Consider the following 21,543-nt stretch of genomic DNA (forward strand, 5'->3'; position numbering starts at 1 on the left):
CTTATCCTCCCCACCATGAACGCAAGCTGCCTTTCCTGTTCAGTGAGCACAGTGAGAGTGCTGCAGCTACCTGCTGCAATTCAGATGAGAACACAAAAGCAGACTTTGACTCCCTCAGGGAACTGATGGGCAGGATCCCCTGGGAGAATAACATGGGGGGCGGGGGAAGAGTCCAGGAGAGCTGGCTGTATTTCAAAGAATCCTCATAGAGTCTGCAGGAACAAACCATCCCGATGTGTAGAAAGAATAGTAAATATGGCAGGCGACCAGCTTGGCATAACAATGAAGTCCTTGCTGATCTTAAAAACAAAAAAAGAAGCTTACAAGAAATGGAAGACTGGACAAATGACCAGGGAGGAGTATAAAAATATTGCTCAGGCATGCAGGAATGAAATCAGTAAGGCCAAATCACACTTAACATCTCTTGCTAGCTGCAAGTCCAAGAGTAACAAGAAGGGTTTCTTCAGGTATGTTAGTCACAAGAAGAAAGTTAAGGAACGTGTGGGCCCCTTACTGAATGAGGGAGGCAACCTAGTGACAGAGGATGTGGAAAAAGCCAATGTACTCAGTGCTTTTTTTGCCTCTGTCTTCACGAACAAGGTCAGCTTCCAGACTGCTGCACTGGGCAGCACAGCATGGGGAGGAGGTGACCAGCCCTATGTGGAAAAAGAAGTGCTTCAGGACTTCTTAGAAAAGCTGGACGAGTACAAGTCCATGGGGCTAGATACACTGCATCCAAGGGTGCTAAAGGAGCGACGGATGTCACTGCAGAGCCATTGGCCATTATCTTTGAAAACTTATGGTGCTTGGGGGAGGTCCCAGATGACTGGAAAAAGGCTAATATAGTGCCCATCTTTAAAAAAAGAGAAGGAGGAGGATCCAAGGAACTACAGGCCAGTCAGGCTCACCTCAGTCTCAGGAAAAATCATAGAGCAGATCCTCAAGGAATCAATTCTGAAGCACTTAGAGGAAAGTGATCAGGAACAGTCAGCATGGATTCACCAAGGGCAAGTCATGCCTGACTAAAGCCTAGATAACTGGGTCTGTGGATAAGAGGAAAGCAGTGGACGTGTTATTCCTTGACTTTAGCAAAGTTTTTGATATAGTCTCCCACAGTATTCTCGCCAGCAAGTTAAAGTAGTACGGGTTGGCTGAATGGACTGTAAGGTGGATAGAAAGCTGGCTAGATTATTGGGCTCAACGGGTAGTGACCAATGGCTCTATGTCTAGTTGGCAGCCAGTATCAAGTGGAGTGCCCCAAGGGTCAGTCCTGGGGACAGTTTTGTTCAATATCTTCATTAATGATCTGGAGGATGGCGTGGATTGTACCCTCAGCAAGTTTGCAGATGACACTAAACTGGGAGGAGTGGTAGATACGCTGAAGGGTAGGGATAGGATACAGAGAGACCTAGACAAATTAGAGGATTAGGCCAAAAGAAATCTGATGAGGTTCAACAAGGACAAGTGCAGAGTCCTGCACTTAGGACAGAGCAATCCCATGCACTGCTACAGACTATGGACCAAAAGGCTAGGCAGCAGATCTGCAGAAAAGGACCTAGGGGTTACACTGGATGAGAAGCTGGATATGAGCCAACAGTGTACCCTTGTAGCCAAGGAGGCTAATGGCATTTTGGGCTGTATAAGTAGGGGCACTGCCAGCAGATTGAGGGATGTGATCATTCCCCTCTATTCGACATTGGTGAGGCCTCATCTGGAGTACTGTGTCCAGTTTTGGGCCCCACACTACAAGAAGGATTTGGAAAAATTGGAAAGAGTCCAGCGGAGGGCAACAAAAATGATTAGGGGGCTGGAGCACATGACTTATGAGGAGAGGCTGAGGGACCTAGGACTGTTTAGTCTGCAGAAGAGAAGAATGAGGGGGGATTTGATAGCTGCTTTCAGCTACCTGAAAGGGGGTTCCAAAGACAATGGATCTAGACTGTTCTCAGTGGTAGCAGATGACAGAACAAGGAGTAATGGTCTCAATTTGTGGTGGGGGACGTTTAGGTTGGATATTAGGAAAAACTTTTTCATTAGGAGGGTGGTGAAGCACTGGAATGGGTTCCCTAGGGAGGTGGTAGAATCTCCTTCCTTAGAGGTTTTTAAGGTCAAGCTTGACAAAGCCCTGGCTGGGATGATTTAGTTGGGGATTGGTCCTGCTTTGAGCAGGGGGTTGGACTAGATGACCTCCTGAGGTACCTTCCAACCCTGATAGTCTATGATTCTATGATGCAGGATAGTAGTCTACAAAACCTACCATTAAATGTTGGCCCCACCCATTGACACATCAGGACACAGCACTGGTCAGGTTGACTTGGCCTTTAGGCCCTGCCCACCTGTCACCATAAGACCCCCTCCGGGGTTTTACTTCCAGGGTCAAGATGGACATATGCCTGGAGGCATGGGGGGGGGGGCAGCATGTTGTCAGAGTTAATAGTAAAGAATAAAAGTGTCAGACACCTAGAAGAACATAAATTGAGCAAAAGTCAACATGGTTTCTGTAAAGGGAAATCGTGTCTTACTAATCTATTAGAGTTCTTTGAAGGGGTCAACAAACATATGGACAAGGGGGATCCGGTGGACATAGTGTACTTAGATTTCCAGAAAGTCTTTCACAAGGTCCCTCACCAAAGGCTCTTACATAAATTAAGTTGTCATGGGATAAGAGGGAAGGTCTTTTCATGGATTGAGAACTGGTTAAAAGATAGGGAACAAAAGGTAGGAATTAATGGTAAATTCTCAGAATGGAGAGGGGTAACTAGTGGTGTTCCCCAAGGGTCAAGTCCTAGGACCAATCCTATTCAACTTATTCATAAATGATTTGGAGAAAGGGGTAAACAGTGAGGTGGCAAAGTTTGCAGATGATACTAAACTGCTCAAGATAGTTAAGACCAAAGCAGATTGTGAAGAACTTCAAAAAGATCTCACAAAACTAAGTGATTGGGCAACAAAATGGCAAATGAAATTTAATGTGGATAAATGTAAAGTAATGCACATTGGGAAAAATAACCCCAACTATACATACAATATGATGGGGACTAATTCAGCTACAACGAATGAGGAAAAAGATCTTGGAGTCATCGTGGATAGTTCTCTGAAGATGTCCATGCAGTGTGCAGAGGCAGTCAAAAAAGCAAACAGGAAGTTAGGGATAATTTAAAAGGGGATAGAGAATAAGAAGGAGAATATATTATTGCCCTTGTATAAGTCAATGGTATGGCCACATCTTTAAAAAAATGGAAGTTAAATCCTAGTGAGAATAATAGAACGGAGCATAAACTCTGGCAAGTGAAGTGTAAAAATATAATTAGGAAGGCCAAATAAGAACAGTTAGCCAAAGACTCAAAAAGTAATAGAAAAAAATTTTTTTTAAGAACATCAGAAGCAGGAAGCTGCTAAACAACCAGTGGGGGCCACTTGACAATCAAGATGGTAAAGGAGCACTCAACGGCAATAAAGCCATTGCGGAGAAACTAAATGGATTCTTTCATCAGTCTTCATGGTTGAGGATGTGAGGGAAATTGCAAAACCTCAGTCATTCTTTTTAGGTAACAAATCTGAGGATATGTCCCAGATTGAGATGTCATTAGAGGAGGTTTTGGAACAAACTGATAAATTAAACAGTAATAAGTAACCAGGACCAGATGCTGTTCACCCAAGAGCTCTGAAGGAACTCAAATATGGAATTGCAGATCTAACTGTGGTTTGTAACCTAACATTTAAATTAGCTTCTGTACCAAATGACTCGAGGATAGCTAACATGATGCCAATTTTTAAAAAGGGCACCAGAGGTGATCCTGGCAATTACAGGCTGGTAAGCCTAACTTCAGTACCGGGAAAATTGGTTGAAACTATAGTAAAGAATTGTCAGACACACAGATGACCATAATTAGTTGGGGAAGACTGAACATGGATTTTGTAAAGGGAAATCATGCTTCACCAATTTACTAGAATTCTTTGAGGGGGTCAACAAGAATGTGGACAAGGGGGATTCAGTGGTGTAGTAAGAAGAGGGCCTGAAACATAAGCCCATGTATCAGAGACCTGGTATGAGGCCCGAGGCGTAGGCTAAAGTAGTCAAACCTTTGCTGATACAATATAAAGCAAAGTTAAGTTGTGAGCAAGAGGCAGGCCCTGCTCACAGAATCTGGCAAGAATAGGGTTGATATTGCAGAAACACATATTCTAAGAAATGTGAGGCACAAAGCACTCACACAAGCACATTCCAGAAGGGTGATACCAGTACATTCCTCAAAGATAACAGGAACACACTGATCCATCTTAAAGATAAGGTCACGATGACAGCATGATGAATAGAAATGTTTTCAAACCAACATATACAAGGCACCTGATACGTCAGGGGCAATACGTAATTTGTTTGTATCTGTGCATAAAGATATATCTCAGAGGGAGTGTCTTTGGCCGGCCTAGGAAGAAGTGGAAAGTCCACCACTGACTGAAGTATGTCCATTGTCACGGGTATACACGTCTTAGTATACTCATGGAGTCTGCCAGGTGCTATTACCTTGCTTCATTGATAATAAATTTGGCTGGGCACCTTCGTACCTTAATGGATTTTTGGTGGTTCGCTCGAGGTCTGCTGTGCCAACTATCTGCGCAGAGCTGGAGCAGCACACAGGGAGAACATATACACAGCTGAACATCTGATGACAAGTGCACATAGTGTACTTAGATTTTTAAGTACACTCATGCATCTGACGAAGTAGTTATTCACCTATGAAAGCTCATGCTCCAAAACCTCTGTTAGTCTATAAGGTGCCACAGGAGTCTTTGCTACTTTTACAGATCCAGACTAACACGGCTACCCCTCATATTAGATTTTTAAAAAGCCTTTGACAAGCTCCCTCACTAAAGGCTCTTAAGCAAAATAAGCGGTCACGGGATAAGAGGGAAGGTCCTCTCTGGATCAGTAATTGGTTAAAAGATAAGAAACAAAGAGTAGGAATAAATGGTCAGTTTTCAGAATGGAGAGAGGTAAATAGGGGTATCCCCCAGAGGTCTGTACTGGGACCAATACTAATCAACATATTCACAAATTATCTTAAAAAAAAGGGGTAAACAGTTAGGTGGCAAGATTTGCAGATACAAAACTACTCAAGATAGTTAAGTCCCAGGCAGACTGCAAAGAGCTACAAAAGGATCTCTCAAAACTGGGTGACTGGGCAACAAAATGGCAGATTGCATTTATCAACATTGAATGTCAAGTATTGCACATTGGAAAACATAATCCCAACTATACATATAAAATGATGGGGTCTATATTAGCTGTTACCACTCAAAGAGATCTTGGAGTCATTATGGATAGTTCTCTGAAAACATCCACTCAATGTGAAGTGGCAGTCCAAAAAGCAAACAAAATACTGGGAATAATTAAGAAAGGGATAGATAAGAAGATGGAAAATATCATATTGCCTCTATATAAATCCATGGTACACCCACATCTTGAATACTGTGCGCAGATGTGGTCGCTCCATCTCAAAAAAGATATATTGGGATTGGAAAAGGTTCAGAAAAGGGCAACAAAAATGATAAGGGGCATGAAACTGCTTCTGTATGAGGAGAGATTAATAAGATTTGGACTTTTCAACTTGGAAAAGAGACAACGAAGAGGGGGTATAATAGAGGTCTATAAAATCATGACTGGAGTGGAGTAAGTAAATTAATTAAGGAATTGTTATTTACTCATTCTCAACTGAAGAACTAGGAATCACCAAATGAAATTAATGGACAGCAGGTTTAAAACAAACAAAAGGAAGTATTTCTTCACACAACGCACTGTCAACCTGTGGAACTCTCTGCTAGAAGATGTTGTGAAGGCCACGCTGTGAAGGCTATAACAGGGTTCAAAAAAGAACTAGATAAGCTCATGGCTATCCACCAGGATAGGCAGGGATGGTGTCCCTAGCCTCTGTGTTCCAGAAGCTGGGAATGGGTTACAGGGAATGGATCATTTGATTATTACCTGTTCTGTTCATTCCCTCTGGGGCACCTGGCATTGGCTACTGTCAGAAGACAGGATACTGGGCTAGTCTGACCCAATGTGGCCATTTTTATGTTCTTGTCTACATCTCCATGGATTCTGGCATCACCCTACCCAATAGCTGTGGAGGTGACTGATTGCTTTGATGGAACAGGGAAACTTCCTATAATGGGTTGGGAGTGCATCAGGATACCTGAGGCATGAGCTGCAGGGCTGTGTCTGCCTAGTCTCTTCCCTACACTAAACAAATGTTTTGCCCCCAGCGCCCCTGAAAATCCCCCACAATCTTTGGCTAATTGTGGTTCTACTGCATACCCTAGGAATTAGGCCGGCTCCCTCATTTCATCCGGAGGGGCTATGGCACCAGCAGAAAAAGCAGCTTTGGGATGATTATTTATTTTACTATGTAAAATAATGAGAGAGAACAGTAGAAAAAAAGTAGGATACATTCATGTAGACAATGCCAGCCACTCTTCCCAAAGTCACTGCTCAGACCACCAGGCTGTCACATCACCTCTCTAGGTCTTCAGCCACTTTTCAACTCCCCCACTGCCCAGGGTATTTTTGCTGTTCTATGTCCTTGGACCTCCCCACTGCCATCAGGCCAGATTACTGCTCTGGGTGGCAATCCCTCGTGGGACCACATCACCGGCTTGTGCCGCAGTACACCCACTTCTGCTATAGGGCCACCTGGCCTCTGCGGTATGCAATTGCACCATCTTCCCATGCTGCAGCTCTGTGGTTCTATCCTGGTTTATCTCCCATCACTGACTGGTCAGGATGTTGCTGAGGCCTAAGCAGACGGGGTGCAGGTTGAGATGGGTCCCAAAGGAGAAGCAGTTCCCACCACCACCAATAAGCAGCAGCTCGCTTTTGTCCGGCAGGAAGACGCTGCTGTGATTATACAGCATTAATGGCCACTTCAGGGACACCTGGAAAAGAACAAGAGTCCTGTGAGGGAAACGTACACTGTCCGTTCCAGGTGAGCTGGCCAGACTGGCATTGGAGAGGTGCATGGAGGCCAACAGGGAGCACGGGAAGTGGTGGTGGTAGGGTGCATGGACAAAGTGCTCAAAGCCTGGGAGGTGGAGGGAGTCTGGGTGTTCAGACACCCAGAGTGTGTGGATCAGCCCAACAATTCAGAATTCTTTGCTAGAACAAAGAGTAGGGGGCAGAGCAGGGGCCAGGGCCAGCCTGCTGAAAGTTTATATATGGAAGCCAGTGACCTTTCACAAATTACAAAAAAAGTTCTGAGGAAAGAGGAGCCTCCTCTAGCCCACCCCAGCCGTAGCCCTCTGTCTCCTCCCTTCATTCAGCTTCCCAAAGGCAGCATCCTTGATCCTGATCTCTCCTCTTCCCACATACTCTGTGACTCCTGTGGCCTGGGCCATCTTGGTCTCTCCCTCCTCTAGTCTTGGCTATGGCAGCTCCCCACCGTTTGGCCTCACTGAGCCACAGAATCCCATCTCTGCTGAGATCCCCATACACTCTGTCCAGGCTGAGTCTAGCTAGCAGATGCAACAGCATTCTATTCTGGTCCCAATTTATCCCCTTCTGTATTCTCTATTCCAGGGGCCTAGTCAGTGACAATCAACAGAGCCCAAGAGATTGCTCCTCCCTTCATGGAACACAGATTCCTCCTGGAAAGGGGGTTGTTTTAGCACTTACAGTGTCAATCTGATAATCCAAGCTGAAACCCGTCGTCAGGTCAATCACAGTCACACCGGGTACTGATTCAGAGTGAAGCCATACTCCCCCCACAAGCAGGAGTTTCCCATCATGTACATGGGCAGTGTGTGAATATCTGCGGAAAGAGTTCAGAGAGACAACTCCAGTGATGAGGAGAGTGAGATATAGGGCATGTACTCACTGTCCCATCGGATCGTCACTGACCTGGGGATGAAAGGAGGGTGAGTCTCTACACCCTGCCACTGAAAGCCACTCCCAGTCGGTCTCAGAAAGAGCACAGAGTTCAACGGTTCCCCAGCTGCTCCCAGGCCCCCTGCAATGAGCGCTCCCCCGTCCCAGCTGCAGGCGCTGTGAGAGTGACGGCCCTCAGGGACTGGGCCCCCAACAGGAATCTAGACAAGCAGAACACAATGAGCTGTAGGTTCAGAGGATCAGGAGCAAGGAGAATGTTTGTCCTTCCCGTTCACCCCCAACCATCCCCACAGGATTAATCTTTCCTTTTCTCACCCCCACCCCACCCCTGGGATCTGGCACTCTCTCCTCAAGGAAAGAACTGCAGGTAGATTAGGTATGGCTGAAGGTGAAGTGAACCTCAGGGAGGACATGCCCAGCTCCCCACTGGAGGGAGGATTCTGTCTAATCTATCTCCAGCATTTATAAGGCCTCCATTACTAGAGTATCTGACCCCCTCACAATTTTTAGCATATCTGGTCTCATACCCCTGAGAGGTAACGTAGCTCTTTGTAACACTTCTTCATCAGCCTCTCACCTAAAGCTTTTAATACTGTCTCGCTTGACCGTCTCATAAACAAACTAGGGAAATACAACTCAGAGCGAGCTACTATAAGGTAGGTGCATAACTGGTTGGAAAACCGTTCCGAGAATAGTTATCAATGGTTCACAGTCACGCTGGAAGAGCTAACAAGTGGGGTCCTGCAGAAATCAATTCTGGGTCCAGTTCTGTTCAATATCTTCATCACTGATTTAGATAATGGCATAGACAGTACACTTATAAAGTCTGCAAACGATACCAAGCCGGGAGAGGTTGCAAGTGCTGTGGAGGACAGGATCAAAATTCAAAATGATCTGGACAAACTGGAGAAATGGTCTGAAGTAAATAGGATGAAATTCAATAGGGACAAATGCAAAGTACTCCACTTAGGAAGGAACAATCAGTTGCACACTTACAAAATGGGAAATGACTGCCAAGGAAAAAGTACTGTGAAAAGGGATCTGGGGGTCATAGTGGATAACAAGCTAAATATGAGTCAACAGCGTAACACTGCTGCAAAAAAAAGCGAACATCATTCTGGGATGTATTAGCAGGAGTGTTGTAAGCAAGACACAAGAATTCTTCCGCTCTACTCCACTCTGATTGGCTTCAACTGGAATACTGTGTCCAGTTCTGGGCACCACGTTTCAAGAAGAATGTGGACAAATTGGAGAGAGTCCAGAGAAGAGCAACAAAAATGATGAAAGGTCTAGAAAACATGACCTATGAGGGAAGATTGAAAACATTGCATTTGTTTAATCTGGGAAAAAGAAGACAGAGAGGAAATAACAGTTTTCAAGTATGTAAAAGATTGTTACATGGAGCAGAAAGAAAAATTGTTCTTGTTAACCTCTGAGGATAGGACAAGAAGCAGTGGGCTTAAATTGCAGCAAGGGCAGTTTAGGTTAGACATTAGGAAAAACTTCCTAACCATCAGGGTGGTTAAGCACTGGAATAAATTGTCTAGGGAGGTTGTGAAACCTCCCTCATTGGAGGTTTTTAAGAGCAGGTTAGACAAACACCTATGTGACGCTCTATACCTCAGGAGAACACCCTACACCCCCACATTCATCCTTACAATATGATTGTGCGGTATCCAATGCCAAGTTTGTCATGTTGGGTGTCTTCGGGAGGCTCATGATGCACTGAGCATTGTTGTTAGAGGTTGTAATTTCATGTATACAGTTATGAGGCTGAAAATATGTCCTCACCACTTAAAACAAGCCCAGGCAAAACTCTCCAAGAGCAGAGGGGCAGTTCACACCTCATCAGGGCATGTATGGGACAAACCCTGCCCAGCCTCACAGGAACAAAGGACACTGGCCTAGGCAGCAACAAAGGATCTGTTGGACTCTCGAGTGAGTCACCCTCCTTTTCCTTAGTCAGTGTGGGACTACGATGAGGTAATGCTTACCTGACCCTAAAGTGGGAGGGGGCCAAAGCCAAGAGGGAAGAAAGAACATGATAAAACAGAGTAACGTTTGCCATGCTTTTCCTCTCTCTTCCATCTCCACCAAGCGATTGATGCACTGATCGAAGGGGAGAAGCTGTCTGAAGAGCAACCAGCCAGTTTGTGGTGAGAAGCATCTACATTTGTAAGGGCACTGAAAGTTTAGAATGTGTTTTGCTTTTATTTCATTTGATCAAATCCAACTTGTTATGCTTTGACTTATAATCACTTAAAATCTATCTTTGTAGTTAATAAATTTTATTCTACCTGAAGCAGTGCATTTGGTTTGAAGCATGTCAAAGACTTCCCTTGGGATAACAAGCCTGGTACACATCAATTTTGTTGTTAAATTGATGAACTCATATAAGCCTGCAGTGTCCAACAGGCATAACTGGACACTACAAGATGGTGGTTCCTAGGGTTGTGTCTGGGACCAGAGATACTGGCTACTGTCGTTCAGTTGTACAATCCAAGAAGCAGCTTACATGCCAGAGGCTATGCCTGAACAGTCCAGGAGTGGGGGTTCTCATAGCAGAGCAGGGTAAGGCTGGCTCCCAGAGTCAAGGATTAGAGTGACCTAGCAGAGCACTGGTCCAGATAATACCAGGGGAACGTCTCCTCTAATAGCTCAGATATCTCCTCAGTCAGCTCCTTGAGTCAGGCTCTGGTGACTTGAAGGCATCCCATTTGTCCAAGTAACTTTTAATTTGTTTTATCCCTATTTTAGCCTCTTCTGATCCTACCTCAATTTCATTGGTATTCACTATGTTGGTTATAGACTACAGGTAGTAGATCTGCAGTTTCACATTTGAGTTCCTTCAGAACTCTTGAGTGAATACCATCTGGTCCTGATGATTTATTACTGTTTAGTTTATCAATTTGTTATAAAATCTCTTCTAATGACACCTCAATCTGGGATAGTTCCTCAGATTTGTCACCTAAAAAGAATGGCTCAGGTTTGGGAATCTCCCTCACATCCTTAGCCATGAAGATCAGTGCAAGGAATTCAATTAGTTTCTCAGCAATGGCCTTATCGCCCTCGAGTGCTCCTTTACCATCTCAATCATCAAGTGGCCCCACTGGTTGTTTAACTGTATGAACAAAGGCTGAAAGAACTGGGTATGTGTGACATTATACCTCGGGGGAGCACCCTGTAACTCCCATATTCATCATTTGTATATAATTGTGATATTTCATATAAAGCATGCCATGTAAAGTATTATGGGAAAGATTATCAACTGATGAAACCCATTGTTCTATCTAAATATGTATATCATTAACACATATGAAGTTATGAGATTGTGCTGTATGGTTGTCACTAAAATATGCTGTGAGTTGGGGAATCGCCCAGATATTAGCTCCCCAGAGCCAACAACAAGGGAGGTAACCAATGCCTGGATGGGTGTTGAATAACCATCAACAGCCATTGTCCAGCAAGGGTGCTACAATTCAATGACTCACTTGCATAAGACCACACCAAGAAAATTGCTAAACCTTGCCTGGTGACTCAGCAATGCCCACCAGACATGGCTGGACTTGTGTTTTCCAAGCACATGGATTGAAGATATAAAATAGGGGACAGAGGTTTTGTGGTTTGTCTTTTCTCTTATCCCTCCCATGCTGAAGGCAATGAGAATGCTGGAGCTGAGGAGATTGGTCCCGAGGCTAACAAGGAAAGCCTGCATATGAAAGACTGTAACCAACCTATCATAAACATAAAGCTACAGGTAGAATAAAATCCCCTCTATTTGTAAGGAGTTAAGAAGCTCAAATAACCTGGTTGGCACCTGACCAAAAGGACCAATGAGGAAAGAAGGTACTTTCAAATGGAGGGGGAGATGGGGGAGGTTTTGTGTGTGCTCTGTTTGTTGTTAGAACATAACATAAGAACATAAGAACGGCCGTACCGGGTCAGACCAAAGGTCCATCTAGCCCAGTATCTGTCTACCAACAGTGGCCAATGCCAGGTGCTCCAGAGGGAGTGAACCTAACAGGCAATGATCAAGTGATCTCTCTCCTGCCATCCATCTCCATTCTCTGACGAACAGAGGCTATGGCACCCTTCCTTACCCATCCTGGCTAATAGCCATTTATGGACTTCACCACCATGAATTTATCCAGTTCTCTTTTAAACACTGTTATAGTCCTAGCCTTCACAACCTCCTCAGGTAAGGAGTTCCACAAGTTGACCGTGTGCTGTGTGAAGAACTTCCTTTTAGTTGTTTTAAACCTGCTGCCTATTAATTTCATTTGGTGACCCCTAGTTCTTGTATTATGGGAATAAGTAAATAACTTGTCCTTATCCACTTTCTCAACATCACTCATGATTTTACATACCTCTATCATATCCCACCTTAGTATCCTCTTTTCCAAGCTGAAGAGTCCTAGCCTCTTTAATCTTTCCTCATATGGGACCCTCTCCAAACCCTTAATCATTTTAGTTGCCCTTTTCTGAACCTTTTCCAGTGCTAGAATATCTTTGGGGTGAGGAGACCACATCTGTACACAGTATTCAAGATGTGGGCATACCATGGATTTATATAAGGGCAATAATATACTCTCAGTCTTATTCTCTATCCCCTTTTTAATGATTCCTAACATCCTGTTTGCTTTTTTGACCGCCTCTGCACACCATGTGGACAACTTCAGAGAACTATCCACGATGACTCCAAGATCTTTTTCCTCATTCGTTGTAGCTCAATTAGCCCCCATCATATTGTATGTATAGTTGGGGTTATTTTTTCCAGTGTGCATTACTTTACATTTATCCACATTAAATTTCATTTGCCATTTTGTTGCCCAATCACTTAGTTTTGTGAGATCTTTCTGAAGTTCTTCACCATCTGCTTTGGTCTTAACTATCTTGAGTAGTTTAGTATCATCTGCAAAAATTTTGCCACCTCACTGTACCCCTTTCTCCAGATCACTTATGAATAAATTAAATAGGATTGGTCCTAGGACTCTCGGGACAAAGAGAGTGACCAAGCAGGTAACACAGCTCCTACTGATACATCTAAACTTACAGAAATTGTAAGTAATAGAAAGAAAATGCCTTAGACTATCTTTTGTTTTAGCTTGTGAATTTTCCCTATGCTAAGAGGGAGGTTTATTTCTGTTTTTGTAACTTTGAAATTGAGCATAGAGGGGAATCCTCTGCGTTTTAAATCTTTTTATTACCCTGTAAAATTACTTTCCATCTTGATTTTACAGAGGTGCTTCTTTTACGTTTTTCTTTATGATAAAGTTCTACTTTTAAGAACATGGTTGGTTTTTAGTGTCCTAAAAACCCAAGGGTCTAGTCTGTGCTCACTTTGTTCCCCAGGAAAGGGGGTGAAAGGGTTTGGGGGCATATTTTGGGAAATAGGAACTCCAAGTGGTCCTTTTCCCGAATCTTTGTCTAAATCACTTGGTGGTGGCAGCAATACCGTCCAAGGACAAGGGAAGGATTTGTGCTTTGGGGAAGTTTTTAACCTAAGCTGGTAGAAATAAGTGTAGGGGGTTTTTCATGTGGGTTCCCACATCTGTACCCCAGAGTTCAGAGTGGGAAGGGAACCCTGACACAACCGGCAGTATCCAGTGGGGTGAGAAAAACTACTTAGTCCAGATATTATCTAGTCTAATTAGGTTGAGAATTTAGACCACGCCTTTGTCTTTTATTTTCTTTTGGTAACCACTCTGACTTTTGCTTATCACTTATACTCACTTAAAATCCATCTTTTGTAACCAATAAACTTATTCTAATGTTTATTGTTACCAGTGAGTTTGACTGAAGTGCTTGGTAAATTAGTAAACTTGCATTGCTCAAGAAAGGGTCTTGAGCAGTACAAGACAGTATATTCCAGTGTTACAAGGCTGGGAGCTTGGGGATTTGGCTGGTGCCTTTCTCTGTGTGATTTGTGAGTGGCTCTGGGAGCATTCATGAAATCTGGATGGACGTGGGGGCTCCACATGTGGTTGTACTGCACGGTAACAGCACCTAGAGGGGTTTGCTGCTTGCTACCAGTAAGGCATAGTGAGAAAAAACACAGATTAGTAGTTAAGGGGTCACAGGTCATATTGTTATTTATGCCTAGAGCTTCAGCAAGGCCTACAAAATGCACTAACTTCAGATAATATTTCCCTTATTTAATACATCTTTAGTTTTAAACGCAAGACATTTTGATAAACCCACTTTTTTCCCTTATGGATCCAGCATATTCAACTAATAAAAAAATATTTATATAAAATCTTTTTTTGTGCATTTTTAATTGAATTCCAATTGCAGCTTGACACAAATCATATAGTAAATAAGAAATGTGTCATTCACTATTTTCTAACATAAAGTAATGTCAAATAGAAGAGCCTGAACACATGTAAAGTTATATAATTGCTTAAATAAATGTGTACAGATGTAGTGTAACTTCCTGGTTAGAGAGAAATACTAAATTTTAATATAAATGCTAAATTTAATTAGAAATAAGGTTTAATGCTTACCAACAATGAGAATCAACTTTTCTATAGGAAAATAACTAAAAAATACAAATGTAAAACAAGATTAGAATTGATTATTTAAATCAAAGTATCTTTCTTGCCATTTAAAATCATGATTAACATCTGTGATTTAAATCAATCTATTCTGCTGCCTCAACTCACAAAACTGGAACATTAAATGGGCTCCCAGTACTGGAGCGCCCAGTCACAGAGCTAGGACAGACATTATTCCTCAAGGTCTTGTGGGGTACTTACCCTTCTGCAGGAAAACTCTTCCAAATGCAGGAAATACCAGTCCCCCAGGACAGGCTGCACAGCAGAACGGCCCCCATAGATAAACAGGTACTTCTGGCCTAGAAAGAAGACACAGTCAGCTGAACAGAGGAGCTGGATCATGAAAGGTCACGTAGGCCACAGATGCATCTTCTGCCTGGATCGCTGCAAGGCAGTTGTCATGGGGGACCTCAATTATATCCACAAGACTGGATGCTTTGTACTCCAGACTTCTAAGAGAGTCTGCCACTATCTAGCAATTCCACTAGTGTCTGTTCAATCTCTCCCTGCTAGCTAATGTAGAACCAGACAGCTGGAGGGAGAGACTAGGCATAAGCCAGCAATTTCAGGATAGTCAGCCTAACTCATGCCTCTTGTCTGAGTCAACTAGAAGATATTTTTTTTATCTGGGGTGGCCAAACTGCGGCTCCGGAGCTGAATGCAGCTCTTCAGAAGATAAAAGGCGGCTCCTGCTAGGAGCCGACTCTGGGGAAAGAATGGTAAGTGCTGAGCACCCACCAACAGCCCTATCATCCCCTCCCCCCCCGAGCCTCCTACCTGCTGGCAGCCCACCCAATCAGTGCCTCTTCCTCCCTCCCTGTGCCTCACACCTGCTGCAATCAGCTGTTTTGTGATGTGAAGGGGTGTGTGGGAAGAGTGAGTACATGGCTCACTCAGGGGAGGGTCAGGAAGAGGTGGCGGGGAGGTGGGGGCTTGGGAAAAGGGGTGGAGTGGGGGGGCAGGGCCTCGGACAGAGCCGGGGTCCAGAACCCCCTGGCTGGCACCAGTGTCTCCTTGAATAAAGCACACGGTGACTAGCTGGTGTGGAAAATTTTAATCAAAATTTTTCTTACACCATCTAACAATGGAAAGCAAATGCAAACAGAAAATAAAAAACACAGATGAAAAAATGGAGGCTTCTAACAGGAATGGGAGAATAAGTACTTTTTTGTTGAACATAATGGTAAGGCCATGTGTCTTCTTTGCCAGGCGTATATCTCTGTTCAAATCTTCAAACTTGCAGCATCATTTTGCTCCTAGCTGTCCCTGCCTGCAGGTGTATGGGATCTTGGGGAGCAATTACCACACAGGTGGGGTGCCAATTAATTTCTTTATTAAAGGAAAAAGGAAGTGGTGGGAATTTAACAATGAAATACGATGGGATGGGGTGTATAGGGTGTTTACAATGGACAATGATGGGGGGGTTCTTATGAACAGTATAGGGAGTTCTAACAGTGGGGTACAGTAAGTGGGGTTCAGCACAAGGGGATACAGTACAGTCAATAAGCGTATCAAAAAGAAATGCAAAATAAAATGGTAGCTTCTATGTTATAATTACAAGTAAAATGTGAATATAAGTGAATTTATGCAATGTAACGGTATAAAAGAAAAGTAATGACTTAATTTGTGAGGCCAGAATAGCAGATAATCTGTCAAGGAACAGGAGCGGGGAGGGGAGTGAATGATTAGTGGCAACTGATGAGAGGAGAGTGCGGCTGGAAGCAACGAGAGACTCTGAAGCCCTGCAAGGTAAGGACAACGGAGCAGTGATGGTGATCTGCGGTAGGGGAGGGGCAGCGGAGAAGGGCTGGAGAGAGGTTTAAGCAACAAGTGGACACCAAAAACAAAGGGAAAAAAAGCGGCAAAGGGTTTGGGAAGTTTCACAGGGGGAGAAGCAGCAAGGGGTTTGGGGAGTTCGGAGGGTGATGCAGACGCGGGGTGGGGGCAGCAAGGAGTTATGACAGGGAGACACGGAGAAGCACACAGAGGGGGAGATTGGAGCCGGGGAAAAACAGACACGGGAAAGTTCAGGGAGAGATCGGGACAGCGGGAAGACTAATTTAAGCAGCAAAAAACTTATCTGTCTTAACCAACGACTAGGCAAAACAACAAATATCATAATTCTAAGCAAACCTATAACAAGCAACTATACGGAGCAACAAAACAGTAAACTATAACAAGGCAGGTGAAATTTACAAGCTCTACAATCTTAACAAACTATGACTTATTAAACTAAAAAAAACAAAACCTGTGGTGCACCTTATGCTATGGGGAAGTCACAAAGGGCAGAATGGTATGTGCCCAGGATACAGCTCCCAAGGAAGCCAAGGAATGGTGGCTGAAGCCAAGGGATACAGCTGAAAGCAGGGAGCTCCGAGGCAAAGTCCACAGGAGCAGAGTTTAGCAGCGGCACAAACTTATTTTTAGCAGCAAAGCGCCGCGGAGTTTAAGAGAGGTTTTAAGACACAGACCAAGGTTTAGCTTGAGTCTGTGTGCTGGGGAAACAGAGCCAGCAGCTAAAGTAATAAAATAAAAGTAGGGAAAGTTTCACAGAGGGATTCTTACCAGTCCCGAAGGCAGCAGCAAAGGCAGAAGCAGCAGCAACATCAGAAGAAGCAAGGAGGGCTCGTACAGTCTCAATAATCAGGAGATCTCTCAGGTAGCAATTCGTTCTTCATGGGGGGGGTTCAAAAAACGGGGGTACGCTCAAAAAATAAAACGAGAGTGGAGAAAGGACCCCCCAGAACGCCTAGCTGATCAGACCAGGCAGCAATGCAGGAACCTTTCTGATGTTGGTTTCAAAAATGTCTGTTTTTAAAGGCAAACTCAGGCAGTTTCCCGCCAGTAATCCTGACAGGCTCCCTCTGTCACAGGGGAGGAGGCACAGGGAAAAACCAGGCAGGTGAGCACAGAAACATGTCTGGGCAGAGTCCTGTGCAATAGGTGACTCAAAAGCACATGAGGCCTATGACTCATGCCCAGGATCTTAAAAACACAATAGGTCTTGCAGCTCTGGACATTGCCTGCCCTACACCGAGCCCAGGTTCAACGAGGTGATAACAGGACTAACCCTTTGAACAGGGCAGTGGTCCCATTTAGCACGCAGCACAAGTGGCCATCCCTTTGAGAAGGGCAATGGCTCTTGTTAAACAACTCAAGGGGCCCTCCCTTTGAGAAGGGCAGTGGCCCTGGTAAGAAATTTAACAGCCAGGGAAGGGCGGCCACAGGAGGAGAACAAAAACAAAATGGAGTACGGGGACAGCTGTAAGAAACAAAATGGAACAGACACTAGCCATGCACATATGGATCAAGAATTCCCACAAGGTTCTGAATTCTGCACTTTAAAACTGAAAACTTTGAAAGGACAAACAGATGTAGAAGCCTAGTTGTGAACCAGATTTGCCAACTGATCACAGACTGTAATGTTAGCCCCCTATTATGTGGGCTGGCACATAACCAGCGTGAAAAAGCCTGACTCTGAAGGAGAGCTTATAAAAACTGCCTCACTGATGTGATTTCAAACCTGTTACCAGAGAATGAGAATCTACAGAAGAAAATGTCTGGCCTGTGGTTTTCATGCCACACAATTGAACCTGAATCTCCAGCCTAGGAGGAGGGGACCTAAGGACAATTCGTAGCTCTTCACCGAACCTTCTCTAATTTATCAACATAATAAGAACATAAGAAGAGCTAGACTAGGTCAGACCAAAGGTTCATCTACCCCAGTATCTTGTTTTCCGACAGTGGTTAATGCGAGCTGCCCCAGTGGGAATGAACAGAACAGGTAATCATCAAGTGATCCATTCCCTGTCACCCATTCCCAGCTTCTTGCAAACAGAGGCTAGGGCTATCATCCCAGCCCATCCTGGCTCACAGACATTGATGGACCTATCCTCCATGAATGTATCTAGTTCTTTTTTTTAACCCTGTTATAAATTTGGCCCTCACAACATCCTCTGGCAAAGGGTTCCACAGGTTGACCGTGCATTTTGTGAAGAAATACTTCCTTTTGTTTGTTTTAGACCTGCTGCCTATTAATTTTATTTGATGACCCCTAGTTCTTGTGTTAGGAGAAGGAGTAAATAATAATTCCTTATTTTTTCTCACCACACCAGTCATCATTTTATAGACCTCTATCATATCTCCCCTTAGTTGTCTCTTTTCCAAGCTGAAAAATCCCAATCTTATTAATCTCTCCTCATACAGAAGTCATTTCATACCCCTAATTATTTTTGTTGTCTTTTTCTGAAACTTTTTCCAATTCCAAAATATCTTTTTTGAGATGGGGCGACCACATCCGCACACAGTATTCACGATGTGGGCGTGCTATGGATTTATATAGAGGCAATATGATAATTTCTGTCTTATTATCTCTTTCTTTCTCAATGATACCTAACATTCTGTTTATTATCCACAATGACTCCAAGATCTTGAGTGCATAGTTGGGATTATGCTTTCCAATGTGCATTACTTTGCATTTATTAACATTGAATTTCATCTGCCATTTTGTTGCCCAGTCACCCAGTTTTGTGAGATCCTTTTGTAGCTCTTTGCAGTCTGCCTGGGACTTAACTATCTTGAATAGTTTTGTATCATCTGTATCATCCCCCTAGGGGATACTTTTATTTACCTCTTTCCATTCTGAAAACTGACCATTTATTCCTACACTTTGTTTCCAATCTTTTAACTACTTACCAATTCATGAAAGGACCTTTCCTCTTATCTTTACTTTGCTTAAGAGCCTTTGGTGCAGGATCTTGTCAAAATCTTTCTGAAAATCTAAGTACACTATCTCCACTAGATCCCCCTTGTCCACATGCTTGTTGACCCCTTCAAAGAATTCTAGTAGACTGGTGAGGCATGATTTCTCTTTACAAAAACCATGTTGACTCTTCCACAACGAATTATGGTCATCTATATGTCTGATAATTCTGTTCTTTTTCAACTAAATTTTCAAGCAGTTTGCCTGGTACTGAAATCAGACCAAGTACCTGCTCTGGCCAAGATCTAGATGTCAGCTGAGAAATGACAAACTCATAGCTGGAAGTCAGCCCAATTCACTTTATGTTAGTTTAAACAAAGTGATTGTTAAATGTATAAGAATGCATTTGGTGTTTAAATTTCATGAAAACTAACGGGATGCTCATGCATTGTTTTCACTTATCCGTATTCTGTTGGAATGTAATAGCAAACATTTACATTGTATATACCAGCGTAACTAAATAACTTATCAAACGAGTAAGAAGACTTATGTAATGCAAATTAAGAACTTCCCTATTAAAGTGCTAATTTTTGTGCATTTGAAGGCAAGTACTGATGGTATGTGATGATCAGAGATCAAAGACTCTCAATGCATTCCTTTCTCTCAACCCTGAAAGAAAGAGCCCACGTGGGTAGAGATCTAGTCAGCTTGTTTTCAGTGAGAAACAGCTGTAAGGATGGACACGAGGAAAAACATTTCACCTCTGAACTGTTGGATTCTAACAGGGCAGAATAACTGAACGAGAAGACTGAGATCACAAGTTATTCTGGGTATGGCTGAGAGACTGTTGGGAAACTGGCAGATACTACATTTCTGCTACCATTTGGAGTTATAGACCATGACTCACCTGTACAAATATTTTACCTGCTTTAACATCTCAAGAACACTCATTCCTTTTCCTTAACTAATAAACCTTTAGTTAGTTTACTATAGAATTGGCTGCCCTTGTTGTCTTTGATGTGAGATCTAGGATGCTGAGTGATCGATCTCTTAGGACTGGGTGTAACCTGGAATATTTTGTGATTTTTGGTGTAAGTGACAATTTTTCACACAGCCCAGCTTGCCTGTGTGGCAAAATAGACTGTCCCTGCCAGCCTAGTGGACTTTCTGTGACTACACTGTAAGACTATTATAGTACTTTAGGAGTTCACATTTGGTATCGGGTTGGTGAAATCTAATTATAGAACACACCACTAGTTTAGGGTGTCTCCTCTGCTTTTGATAGTCTGCCCTGAAGTAGGCACTTGTGGTTGTGAGCATGTTGAAAAACTGGAGCAAGTGCAAAGAATAACAAAAATTATTCACGGGGCTGAACAAGTGCCTTACAATGAGAGACTTTAACAGACAGCTTTTGATCAAAAACAAGTTTGAGAGGTAACTTAGCCCTGGTCTACACTATGAGCTTAGGTTGAATTTAGCAGCATTAGATCGATTTAACCCTGCACCCATCCATATGACAAAGCCATTTTTGTTGATTTAAAGGGCTCTTAAAATCGATTTTGGTAGTCGTCCCCGCCGAGGGGATTAGCACTGAAATCGACATTTCCAGGTGGAATTTGGGGGTAGTGTGGACGCAATTTGACAGTGTTGGCCTCTGGGAGCTATCCCAGAGTGCTCCACTGTGACCACTCTGGCTTTCAACTCAGATGCAGTAGCCAGGTACACAGCAAAAGCCCTGGGAACTTTTGAATTTAATTTCCTGTTTGGCCAGTGTGGCGAGGTGATCAGTGCAGGTGACCATGCAGTCCCAGAATCGCAAAAGAGCTCCAGCACGGACTGAACGGGAGGAACTGGATCTGATCGCTGTTTGGGGAGATGAATCCATGCTATCAGAACTTCATTCCAAAAGACAAAATGCCAAAATATTTGAAAAAATCTCCAATGGCATGATGGACAGAGGCTGCAACAGGGACCCGCAGCAGTTCTACATGAAAATTAAGGAGCTCAGGCAAGCCTATCAAAAAACCAAAGAGGCAAACAAACAGCTGCTCCAGGTCAGAGTCCCAGACATACCGCTTCTATGATGTGCTGCATGCAATTCTGGGGGGGGCCTTACCACTACCCCACCCCTGACCATGGACACCTGCAAGGGGGGGGGAGTCTCATGCAACAGGAATGAGGATTTGGGAAATGAGAAAGAGGAGGAGGTGGAGGAGGATGATAGCGCACAGCATGCAAGCAGAGAAACCATTCTCCCTGACAGGAACTGTTTATCACCCTGGAGCCAATATCCTCCCAATCCTCCCAAGGCAGGCTCACAGATCATGAAGCTGGAGAAGGCACCTTTGGTGAGTGTACCTTTGTAAATATAATGCATGGTTTAAAAGCAAGCATGTTTAATGATT

The 21,543-nt window shown here is 43.7% G+C and overlaps 1 protein-coding gene across 6 annotated transcripts in view; it reads right to left on the reverse strand.

Annotated features, from left to right (window-relative positions):
• Positions 1-6,006: 6,006 nt before the first annotated feature.
• The window catches only part of LCMT2 (leucine carboxyl methyltransferase 2), a 61,642-nt gene continuing 46,105 nt past the window's right edge, over positions 6,007-21,543 (reverse strand). For 5 of the 6 annotated variants that reach the window (XM_030546769.1, XM_030546767.1, XM_030546765.1 and 2 more), the window contains 4 exons: positions 14,638-14,735; positions 7,895-8,082; positions 7,670-7,805; positions 6,007-6,933 (listed from right to left, as the gene is read on the reverse strand). In XM_030546769.1, the coding sequence (XP_030402629.1) occupies positions 6,766-6,933; positions 7,670-7,805; positions 7,895-8,082; positions 14,638-14,735 (590 nt within the window). In that variant the 3' untranslated portion in view covers positions 6,007-6,765. Of the gene's footprint in view, positions 6,934-7,669; positions 7,806-7,894; positions 8,083-14,385; positions 14,421-14,637; positions 14,736-21,543 lie in introns of those variants that run through there. The other variant, XM_030546772.1, reaches the window with a different exon arrangement.

This window comes from Gopherus evgoodei, unplaced genomic scaffold (assembly GCF_007399415.2).
Source record: "Gopherus evgoodei ecotype Sinaloan lineage unplaced genomic scaffold, rGopEvg1_v1.p scaffold_49_arrow_ctg1, whole genome shotgun sequence".
NCBI classification, from domain to species: Eukaryota; Metazoa; Chordata; order Testudines; family Testudinidae; genus Gopherus; species Gopherus evgoodei.